The 12,358-nt window shown below is 48.6% G+C and overlaps 1 protein-coding gene across 1 annotated transcript in view; it reads left to right on the forward strand.

The window, feature by feature from the left end:
• Positions 1 to 10,221, forward strand: part of PDZD4 (PDZ domain containing 4) — a 14,537-nt gene extending 4,316 nt beyond the window's left edge. The window contains exons 3-9 of the mRNA XM_083881310.1: positions 920 to 989; positions 2,884 to 2,976; positions 4,848 to 4,910; positions 5,583 to 5,684; positions 7,468 to 7,560; positions 8,636 to 8,794; positions 8,981 to 10,221. Coding sequence (XP_083737436.1) covers positions 920 to 989; positions 2,884 to 2,976; positions 4,848 to 4,910; positions 5,583 to 5,684; positions 7,468 to 7,560; positions 8,636 to 8,794; positions 8,981 to 10,147 — 1,747 coding nt within the window. The 3' untranslated portion in view covers positions 10,148 to 10,221. The remainder of the gene's footprint in view (positions 1 to 919; positions 990 to 2,883; positions 2,977 to 4,847; positions 4,911 to 5,582; positions 5,685 to 7,467; positions 7,561 to 8,635; positions 8,795 to 8,980) is intronic.
• Positions 10,222 to 12,358: the final 2,137 nt, after the last annotated feature.

Below are 12,358 nucleotides of genomic sequence, written 5' to 3' on the forward strand. Positions count from 1 at the left end.
CATTGGGACCCCCCCCCCAAAATCCTTGGGGGACCCCCCCCAAAATCCCTGGGGACCCCCCAGACACCCTCAAATCCCTGGGGACCCTCCCCAAATCCTTGGGGACCCCCAGACACCCCCAAATCCTTGAGACCCTCCCCAGTATTTTGGGGACCCCCCCCTTGGCCCTTTGACCCCCCCCCCAGGACCCCAAATTTGGGGGTGTCTCCCCAAATTTGAACCTTCCTGACCCTCCAGGACCCCCCCACTGGGAGCTGCTGAAGCCCCCAGACCCATTTTGGGGTGTCCCCTCCTCAAAGACCCCCCAGTTGTGACCCCTCTGAGCCCCCAGACCCATTTTTGGGGGTGTCCCTCCCTCAAAGAGCCCTTAAACCCCCCCCCATTGTGACCCCTCAGAGACCCCAGACCCATTTTGGGGGTGTCTCACTCCCCCAGACCCATTTTTGGGGTGTCCCCCCCTCAAAGATCCCGCAATTGTGACCCCTCAAAGACCCCAGACCCATTTTGGGATGTCCCACCACCTCCAGACCCATTTTTGGGGTGTCCCCCCCTCAAAGATCCCCCAATTGTGACCCCTCTGAGCCCCCAGACCCATTTTGTGGTGTCCCACCACCCCCAGACCCATTTTTGGGGGTGTCCCCCCCTCAAAGACCCCTTAAACCCCCCCCAGTCGTGACCCCTCTGAGCCCCCAGACCCATTTTTAGGGTATTTTTCCCCCCCAGACCCCCCCAGACCCATTTCAGACCCCAAACCCCCCAAAAATCCCTTTGGGACCCCCATTTTTAACCCCCCCCATTTAAAACACCCCAAAAATCCCTTTTGGGGCCCCTCCCCCACCCTGAGACCCCCCAAAAATCCCCCAAAATCCCATTTATTGCCCCTCCCCCCACTCTGAGCCCCCTCCCCAATATTTTTTAGGCCCCCCCAGGATTATTTTGACCCCACGGATTTGGGGGACCCCGAACGCCCCGAGGAGTTGGAATATGAGGTGGGGGATTTTTGGGGGGTCCTGAATATTTTTTGGGGGGTCTTGAATATTTTTTTTTGGGGGGCGGTTTGGGGAATTTTTTGGGGGGATTTTGGGAATTTTGGGGGGATTTTGGGGAGTTTGAGACACCAAAAATGATAAAAAATGACCAAAAAATGAGCGAAAAATGACCAAAAAATGACCAAAAAATGAATTTATTGGGGAGGGGTCCCTGGGGGGGTCCTGGGGATTTTTGGGGGATTTTTTTTGGAATTTTTGGGGAATTTGAAACCCCAAAAAATGATCAAAAAATGACCAAAAAATGACCAAAAAATGATGAAAAATTGAATTTTTTGGGGGAGGGAAGGGCTAAAAAATTGGGGAGGGGTCTGAAAATTTTTTGGGGGCTTTTGGGGATATTTTGGGGGATTTTGGGAATTTTTAGGATGTTTGAAACCCCAAAAAATGATAAAAAATGACCAAAAATGATAAAAAATGACCAAAAAATGACCAAAAAAAAGAATTTATTGGGGAGGGGTCCCTGGGGGGGTCCTGAATATTTTTTGGGGAGTTTTGGGGAATTTTTGGGGGATTTGGGGGAGTTTGAGACCCCAAAAAATGATAAAAAATGACCGAAAACTGACCAAAAAATGACGAAAAATTGAATTTTTTTGGGAGGGAAGGGCTGAAAAATTGGGGAGGGGTCTGAGAATTTTTGGGGGGGTTTTGGGGAATTTTTGGGGGATTTTGGGGAGTTTGAGACCCCAAAAAATGATAAAAAATGACCAAAAATGATAAAAAATGACCGAAAAATGACCAAAAAAATGACGAAAAATTGAATTTTTTTGGGGAGGGAAGGGCTAAAAAACTGGGGAGGGGTCTGAATATATTTTTGGGGGTTTTTGGGGATATTTTGGGAATTTTTAGGGTGTTTGAAATCCCAAAAAATGATAAAAAATGACCAAAAAATGATCAAAAATGACCAAAAAATGACCAAAAAATGACCAAAAATTGAATTTTTTGGGGAGGGAAGGGCTAAAAAATTGGGGAGGGGTCTGAGAATTTTTTTGGGGGGTCCTGAATATTTTGGGGAGTTTTGGGAATTTTTAGGGAGTTTGAAACCCCAAAAAATGATAAAAAATGACCAAAAAATGACCGAAAAATGACCAAAAAATGACCAAAAATTGAATTTTTTTGGGGAGGGAAGGGCTAAAAAAATTGGGGAGGGGTCTGAGAATTTTTTGGGGGGTTTTGGGGATATTTTGGGGGATTTTGGGAATTTTTAGGATGTTTGAAACCCCAAAAAATGATAAAAAATGATAAAAAATGACCAAAAAATGACCAAAAAAAGAATTTATTGGGGAGGGGTCCCTGGGGGGGTCCTGAATATTTTTTGGGGAGTTTTGGGGAATTTTTGGGGGATTTGGGGGAGTTTGAGACCCCAAAAAATGATAAAAAATGACCAAAAAATGACCAAAAAATGACCAAAAATTGAATTTTTTTGGGGAGGGAAGGGCTGAAAAATTGGGGAGGGGTCTGAGAATTTTTGGGGGGTTTTGGGGAATTTTTGGGGGATTTTTGGAATTTTTAGAGAGTTTGGGACCCCAAAAATGATAAAAAAAGACCAAAAAAATGACCAAAAATTGAATTTTTTTGGGGAGGGAAGGGCTAAAAAATTGGGGAGGGGTCTGAGAATTTTTTGGGGGGGTCCTGAATATTTTTTTGGGATTTGGGGAGTTTGAGACCCCAAAAATGATAAAAAATGACCGAAAAATGACCAAAAAATGACGAAAAATTGAATTTTTTGGGGAGGGAAGGGCTAAAAAATTGGGGAGGGGTCTGAGAATTTTTGGGGGGGTTTTGGGGAATTTTTTGGGGGTCCTGGGGGTCCCCCTGAGCCATTTTTCCCCCCCAGGAGGTGGAGCTGTACAAGACCAGTCACAAACTGGGAATCACTGTTTGCTACAGAACCGATGGGGAGGAGGATCCCGGGATTTATGTGGGAGAGGTAGAGCAAAAATCAGCCTCAAATTGGCACAAAAAGTCCTAAAAAAATGCCCCAAAATTTGTAAAAATCCCCCCAAAAATAGTAAAAAAATATCTCCTAAAATTGTAAAAAAATTGCCCCAAAATCGCCCAAAAAATCCTAAAAAATTCCTTTCAAAATTGTAAAAAATTGCCAAAAAAATCCTAAAAAATTGCTCCCAAAATACTAAAAAATTCCTCACAAAATCCTTAAAAAAAGCCCCCAAAAAACCCGAAAAAATTCCCTTCAAAATTGTAAAAAATCGCCAAAAAAAAAATCCCAAAAAATTCCTCCCAAAATCGTAAAAAATCAGCCCCAAATCCTAAAAAAATCCCCCCAAAATCCTAAAAAAATGTCCCCAAAAATCCTGAAATATCACCAAAAAAATCCTAAAAAATCTCTCAAAAAGTCCTAAAAAATTCCTCCCAAAATTGTAAAAAATCGCCCCAAAAAATCCTGAAATATGCCCAAAAAAAGCCTTAAAAAAATGCCCCAAAATCATAAAAAAATCGCCCAAAAATCCTAAAAAATTCCTCACAAAAAAAAAAAAAAAAAAAAAAGCCCCCAAAATAATAAAAAATCTCCCCAAAAAGTTCTAAAATATCCCCCCAAAAATCCTAAAAAATTCCTTCCAAAATCCTAAAAAATCTCCCCCAAAAAAATCCTAAAAAATTTCCCCAAAAATACTAAAAAAATGCCCCCAAAATTCTAAAATATTCCCCAAAAAATCCTCAAAAATTCCTCCCAAAATCGTAAAAAATCACCCAAAAAATCCTAAAAAATTCCTCCCAAAATCGTAAAAAATCGCCCCAAAAAATCCTAAAAAATCCCCCCAAAAATCCTAAAAAATTCCTCCCAAAAAGTCCTAAAAAATCCCTCAAAAAATCCTAAAAAATTCCCCAAAAATCCTCAAAAAATCCATTTAAATCCCCCCAAACCCAAAAAAAATCTCCCTAAAAAATCCCCCCAAAATTCCTAAAATAATAATTTAAAAAATCCTCCAAAAATTTTAGTAAACCCTTAAAAATCTCCCCAAAAATCATAAAATAATTCTAAAAAATCCCCTAAAAATCCCTAAAAAAATCCCCAAAAAACCCTAAAAAATCCCCAAAAATCCCTAAAAAAATCCCCAAAAATCCTTTAAAAAATCTCCCAAAATAATCCTAAAAAATCCCCTAAAAATTCCAAAAAAATCCTCAAAAATCCTAAAAAAATCCCTAAAAAAAAAAAAACCCTTTAAAAAATCCCCTAAAAATTCCTAAAAAAACCCCCAAAAATCCTAAAAAAAATCCCTTTAAAAATCAAAAAAAACCCTAAAAAAATCCCCAAAAAATCCTAAAAAAATCCCCAAAAAATCCTTTTAAAAATCTCCCAAAATAATCCTAAAAAATCCCCTAAAAATTCAAAAAAAAAATCCCCAAAAATCCTTAAAAAAATCCCTTTAAAAATCCAAAAAACCCTTAAAAAATCCCCAAAAAATCCTTTTAAAAATCTCCCAAAATAATCCTAAAAAATCCCCTAAAAATTAAAAAAAAAAATCCCCAAAAATCCTTAAAAAAATCCCTTTAAAAATCAAAAAAAACCCTTAAAAAATCCCCTAAAAATCCCTAAAAAAATCCCTTTAAAAATCAAAAAAACCCGTAAAAAAAATCCCCCAAAAATTCCTAAAAAATCCCCAAAAATCCCTAAAAAAATCCCCAAAAATCCTAAAAAAAATCCCAAAAAACCCTAAAAAAATCCCCAAAAAACTCTAAAAAAATCCCCAAAAATTCCTTAAAAAATCCCCAAAAAAATCCTTAAAAATCCCCCAAAATCCCCCAAAAAATGGAATTTTTTAACCCTTTTTTCCCCAGGTGAACCCCAACAGCATCGCGGCCAAGGACGGGCGGATCCGCGAGGGGGATCGCATCGTCCAGGTGGGAATTGGGGAATTTGGGGGAAATTTGGGGATTTTGGGGGAAATTTGGGGGATTTTGGGGAAATTTGGGGGGTCCTGGAAATGGGAAGGGGCTCAAGGGGGTCCCCAAAATGTCCTGGGGTGTTTTTTTGGGGGGAAAATTGGGGTTTTTACATGTGGGGGGTTTGGAGGAGGGTTTGGGGACCCACAAAATCCCAAAATTTTTCCCCAGGACCCCCCAAAACCCCCAAATTCCCCCCCCTAAACCCTAAAATTTTCCTCCAGGACCCCCTAAAACCCCTCCAGGACCCCCCAAAATCCCAAAAGTTTCCTCCACGACCCCCCCAAACCCCAAAAATTCCCCCCAGGACCCCCCAAAAACCCCTCAAAACCCCTCCAGGACCCCCTAAAACCCCAAAAATTCCCTCCCAAAACCCCTCCAGGACCCCCCAAAACCCCCTTAAAATCCCCCAGGACCCCCCAAAACCCCAAAATTTCCCCCCAGGACCCCCCAAAAACCCCTCAAAACCCCTCCAGGACCCCCCAAAACCCCCTTAAAATCCCCCAGGATCCCCCCAAAACCCCAAAATGTCCCCCCAAAATTCCCTCCCAAACCCCTTTTCCCCCTCCCTTTATTTTTTGGGGATGTCCTTGGGGGTCCCTAATTCTTTGCCCCCTCCCCGAATTGCAGATCAACGGGGTGGAGATCCAGGACCGGGAGGAGGCCGTGGCCTTCCTGACCCGCGAGCAGCAAACCAACATCTCCCTGCTGCTGGCCCGGCCCGAGAGCCAGGTGGGCTCTGTGGGGGACCTCCCAATTTGGGGAGGGGTCCCAGGGCCGATTTTGGGGGGGTTGGAGAAAATTTGGGAGGATTTGGAGGGAATTTGGGGGGAATTTTTGGGATTTTGGGAGCACCAAAGATGAAGAAAATGGAAAGGAGCCGACAATGATTGAACTGGGGAATTTGGGGAGGGGGCTGGAAAACTGGGGAGGGGTCCCTCAAATTTGGGGAGGGGTCCCGGGGCGATTCTGGGGGGTTTGGAGAGAATTTGGGGGGATTTGGAGGGAATTTGGGGAGAATTTTTGGGATTTTGGGAGCACCAGAGGTGAAGGAAAAGGAGCCAACGATGATGGAGCTGCAGAATTTGGGGAGGGGGAGTTGAGGGAGGGGGGACTGGGAAATTGGGAGGGGTCCTGAGGGGTCCCCCAAAACTTTTTGATGACGATGATGGTGATGATGGTGACGATGATGATGACGATGACAATGACGATGAGATGATGACAATGATGAGATGATGAGATGATGATGACAATGACGATGATGATGATGACAATGACGATGATGATGATGACAATGACGATGATGAGACGATGGTGATGATGATGACGATGGTGATGATGATGACGATGACGATGACAATGACGATGATGAGATGATGACAATGCGATCATGATGGTAATGATGATGTTGACAATGAGACGATGACAGTGATGATGATGACAATGATGAGATGCTGATGATGATGATGGTGATGACGATGATGATGAGATGATGACAATGATAATGTTGACGATGATGACAATGATGGTGATGACAATGATGAGATGATGATGACGATGGTGAGATGATGGTGATGATGAGATGATGATTGTGATGACGATGATGACGATGATGACAATGATGATGATGAGGATGATGATCACAATGATGGTGACGATGACAATGATGACGATGATATGATGGTGATGACAATGACTACGATGAGATGGTGATGATGACCACAATGATGACGATGATGGTGATATGGTGATATGACAATGACAATGAGATAATGGATAATGACAATGAGATGATGACGATGATGATGATGATAATGATGACAATGATGAGATGAAAACGATGATGATGGTGATGACGATGATAATGAGATGATTACGATGAGATGATGACTAAGACGATGATGATGATGATAATGATGACAATGATGACGACGATGAAATGAGGATGATGATGGTGATTATACGATGATGATGATGATGGTGATGACAATGACGATGACGACGATGACAACAGTGATGATAATGGTGATGATGATGATATGATGATGGTGGTGACAATGACAATGATGAGGTGATGATGGTGATGATGACGACAACAGTGATGATGATGAGACGATGACAATGATGAAGTGATGACGATGACGATGATGGTGATGATGATATGATGGTGATTATGATGATGACAATGATGACGATGATGATGAGATGATGAGATGATGACGATGATGGTGATGACGATGATGACGATGACGATGATGATGATGATGACGATGATGGTGATGATGACGATGATGACGATGATGATGAGATGATGATGATGATGATGACGATGATGACGATGATGACGATGATGATGATGATGATGATGATGATGATGATGACAATGATGACGATGATGACGATGATGATGATGACGATGATGACGATGATGACGATGATGATGATGATGATGATGACGATGATGATGATGACAATGATGATGATGATGACGATGATGATGTCAATGATCCCCCAGCGCTGGAAGGACAGTGACCGTGAGGATTTCCTGGATGAATTCGGCTCCGATGAGGAGGGGGAGCTCAGGGGGGCCTGGACCCCCCCGGGGCAGGTGAGAAATGGGGGAAAACCCAGAAAAAATGGGGAAAAATGGGGGAAAATGGGGGAAAATGGGGAAAAATGGGGGGAAATGGGGGGAAAATGGGAAAAAATGGGGGGAAAGGGGGAAAAATGGGGGAAATGAGGAAAAAATGGGGGGGAAAGGGGGGAAAGGGGGAAAAATGGGGGGAAATGGGGAAAAAGGGAAAAATGGGGGAAATGGGAAAAATGGGGGGGAATGGGGAAAAAATGGGGGAAAATGGGAATTAGGAGGGGAAAAAGGGGAATGGGGGTAAAAAATGGGAATTAGGAGGGGAAAATGAGGGAAAAAATAAAAATGGGGGAAAGTGGGAATTGGGAGAAGGAAAAATGGGGAAAAATGGGGAAAAAATGGGGAAAAATGGGAATTAAGAGGAAAAATAAAAAAATGGGAATTGGGAGGGGGAAAATGGGGAAAAACAGGAATTGGAAGGGGAAAAATGTGGAAAATGGGGAAAAATGGAAATTGGGAAAAGGAAAAATGTGGTAAATGGGAATTGAGTGGGGGAAAATGAGAATTGGGAGGGGGAAAATGGGGATGGGGTAAAAAATGGGGAAAAATGGGAATTGGGAGGGAGAAAATGGGGGAAAATGGGAATTGGGAGAGGGAAAAATGGGGATGGGGGTAAAAAATGTGGAACATGGGATTTGGGAGGGGGAAAATGGGGGAAAAATGGGAATGGGGGAAAAAATGGGAATTGGGAGGGGGGAAAAATGGGGGAAAAATGGGGAAAAATGAGAATTGGAAGGGGAAAAATGATAATCGGGAAGGGAAAAAGGAGAATGAGGGGGACTAAAACATCTCTGTTGGACACCCCTGGTTTATTTGAGTCTGGGGTCTCCCCCTGACTCCCCCTGGTTCATTTGAGTCTGGGGTCTCCCCCTGACTCCCCCTGGTTTATTTGAGTCTGGGGTCTCCCCCTGACTCCCCCTGGGCACCCCTGGGTTATTTGAGTCTGGGGTCTCCCCCTGGGCACCCCTGGTTTATTTGAGTCTGGGGTCTCCCCCTGACTCCCTGTGGTTTATTTGGGTCTGGGGTCCCCCCGCAGCCCCCCAGCCCGGCCACCCCGGTGCGCGGCGCGGAGCCGGACAGCGGCGTGGGCCGCACCGACGAGTCCACGCGCAACGAGGAGAGCTCGGAGCACGACCTGCTGGGCGAGGAGGCCGGGGAAGGACCCCCCAAAACCCCCTCCCGGCCTCCCCTCCCCCGCCGGGACCCCCCAAACCCCCCCAAATCCCCCCAAAACACCAACCGACGGCTCCCGGCAAAACCCGGCGCCGGATTCGCCGCCGCGCGGAGCGGCCCCGGCCCCGGCCCCGGCCCCGGCTGCGGGTCGGCGGGAAGAGCCGGGAGCGGATCCGGCGGGCGGCGCGGAGCGGGGCCGGAACCCGGGTTAGAACCGGGATTAAAACCCGGATCAGGACCTGGATCAGGACCAGGATTAGGATCGGGATTAGGACGGGGATTGGAACCGGGATTAAGACCAGGATTAAAATCAGGATTAGGATTAGAACCAGGATTAGGAACGGGATTGAGGCCAGGATTAGGACCAGGATCAGGATTAGAACCAGGATTAAGACCGGGATTAAGACCAGGATTAGATCCAGGATTAGAGCCAGGATTAGGATTAGAACCGGGGTTAGAACCAGGATTAAGACCCGAATTAGAACCAGGACTAGGGCCAGGATTAGGACCAGGATTAGGACCAGGATTAGGACCGGGCCTAGGGCCAGGATTAGGACCAGGATTAGGCCTCCCGGGCTCCCCCTGCCCTCCTTTCCCGGCGCTGAGCCCGGCGGAGCTGCGCCGTTACCGGGCCCTGCGCGGGGCGCGCTGTGGGGGCTCATCCGGCGCCGCCGGCCGCGCCGAACTCGCCCGTCTGGAGGAGGAGCTGCGACACCTGGAATTCAAATGCCGCCACCTCCTGAGGGCCCAACAGCTCGAGAGGCTCCGCGAGAGGGGCCGCCGGGCCTGGCGAGACCCCCGAGCCCACCCCGCCGAGGGCCCCTTGGCCGACATTGCCGAGGCGCCGGAACGCGACAGCACCAGCGCCTACAACACCGGGGAGAGCTCCCGCAGCTCCCCCCTCCTCCTCAGAGCCGCCCTGGGACCCCCGGGACCCTCCCCGAACACCGGGAAAAGCCCTCGGGGGAAACGTCCCGGCCGGGACCGGCTCCTCAAAGCCAGAGCCATCAAAATCCTGGAGGAGCGAGGCGGCTCCACCGACGACGACGCGCGCAGCGAGCTGAAGACGGGGCGGTACTGGAGCCGGGAGCAGCGCAAGCAGCACCTGGCCCGGGCCCGCGAGCAGAGGAGACGACGGGAACTGCTGCTCCAGGGTCGGGCTGAGGCTCCAGGAGGGGCTGGAGGGGCTGGGAGTGGGGCGGGAGGGGTTGGGGAGGGGTCACAGGGACAGGGACAGGGACAGGGGACGACCCGGCGAGGGTCGCGCAAGAGGAGCCGGAGGATCCTGGATAACTGGGTGACCATCCAGGAGATGATGCTGGCGCAGCACGGGGGGCGCCTGGAGCACCCGCTGCTCTCCGTCACCACGGTCTGAGACCCTCCCCAGGGGTCTGAGACCCTCCCCAGGGGTCTGGGGGCATCCCTGGGGGGTTTGGGGACATTGTGACCCTCCCCGAGGGGTCCTGGAGCACCCGCTGCTCTCGGTCACCACGGTCTGAGACCCTCCCCAGGGGTCTGGGGGCATCCCTGGGGGGTTTGGGGACATCCCCGGGGGGTTTGGGGACATTGTGACCCTCCCCGAGGGATCCTGGAGCACCCGCTGCTCTCGGTCACCACCGTGTGAGAGTCCCAAAAAGGGGTTGGGGACATCCCCAGGGGGTTTGGGGACATCCCTGAGGGTTGGGGACCCCTCCCAAGGGTTTGAGGACATTGTGACCCTCCCCAAGGGGCTTGGGAACTCCCCGAGGGGTTTGGGGACTCCCCCAAGGGTTTGGGGACCCCCCCCCCCCCTCCGAGGGTTTGGGGACATTGTGACCCCTCCCTGAGGGGTTGGGGACATCCCCTGAGGGTTTGGGGACCTTCCCGAGGGTTTGGGGACATTGTGACCCCCCACCGAGAGTTTGGGACCCCCCCCAGAGGGTCTGGGGACCTCCCCGAAAGTTTGGGAACCACCCCAAGAATTTGGGGACATTGTGACCCCCCCAAAAGGGTTTGGGGACACCCCCCAAAGGTTTGGGGACATTGTGACCCCCCAAAAGGGTTTGGGGACGTTCCCAAGGGGTTTGGGGACATTGTGACCCCCACCCTGAGGGTTTGGGGACATTGTGGGACCCCCCAAAAAAATTCGGTGACATCCCAGGGGGGGATTTGGGGACACAGCCCTTCCCCCACCCCCCAAAAAAACTCCCTCCTGGAGCTTTGAAGGACAAACCCCCCCCCTTTTGTCCCCTCCCCCCCCCCAGGGGGTGTCTCAGTGTCCCCTTTGTCCCCTCCCCCCTCCCCTCCCCCTCCCCTCAAGCACAAAACGAGGGGGGAGGGGTCGTGTCGTGCCCCTCCCCCTCCTTTGTCCCCTCCCCCATTGTCGTGTCTGTGGCCGTGATGAGTTTTGGGTCATTTTTGGGGTTTTTTCAGGGTTTTTTTACCATTTTTTTGTCATTTTCCCCTCCCCCAACCCTGAGACCCCTCCCCAAATTGTGGGTGTTGCCCCTCCCCCACCCCTCGTGTCCTCCCCTCCCCCACCTCTGTCTGTGTCTGTCGGGGGGGGGAGGGGCCGCCTTTGGGAATTTAAGGAATTAAAAAAAAATAATAAAAAAAATCTGGTTTTTACTCATTTCAAGCCCTTTTTGGTGAAGCTTCGTGGTGGTTTTTGGGTTTGTTTTTTTTTGGGAGGGAAATTTTAGGGACCCCCCCCCGACTTTTTGGGACCCCTCAAACTCAGAGGGACAAAATTTGGGGACCCTTGACCCTCCTTGACCTTCTGGGACCCCCAAAACCCCCCAGACCCAAAATTTGGGGACCCTTGACCCTCCTCCACCTTCTGGGACCCCCAAAAAACCCCGAGGGACAAAATTTGGGGATCCTTGACCCTTCCTGGGACCCCCCAAAACCAACTGGGATAAAATTTGGGGATCCCCGACCCTCCTTGACTTTCTGGGACCCCCCAAAAGATCTGGAGGGACAAAATTTGGGGACCTTTGACCCTTTCTGGAACCCCCCAAAACCCGACCAGGAGAAAATTTGGGGACCTTTGACCTTCCTGAACTTTTGGGACGCCCCAAAAAACCCCGAGGGACAAAATTTTGGGGATCCTTGACCCTTCTCCACCTTCCTGGGACCCCCCAAAAAACCCAGAGGGACAAAATTTGGGGACCCTTGAGCCTTTCTGGGACCCCTCAAACTCAACAGAGCCAAAATTTGGGGACCCTCCGACTTCCTGGGACCCCCCAAAACCAATTTGGGACAAAATTTGGGGACCCTCGACCCTTTTTCACCATCCTGGGACCCCCCAAACCCCCCCAGACCCAAAATTCAAGATCCCCCCACTTCAAAAATCCCCCCAAAAAAACCCCAAACCACAAAAAAAACATTTTTAATAATTTTTATTTCACACCGAGACCCTTCAAAACCCACCCGGGACCCTCCAAAACCCACCCGGGACCCTCCAAAACCCACCTGGGACCCCCCACAACCTTTGGGGTTTTCCCCATAAATTCTGGGATCCCCCATAAATTTTTGGGTTCCCCCATAGATTTTATTTAATTTATTTTATTTTTAATTTTCCTCATAGATTTTAAAGATCCTCCTG

The sequence above is a fragment of the Zosterops lateralis genome, assembly GCF_965231275.1.
Source record: "Zosterops lateralis genome assembly, chromosome: 33".
Lineage (NCBI taxonomy): Eukaryota > Metazoa > Chordata > Aves > Passeriformes > Zosteropidae > Zosterops > Zosterops lateralis.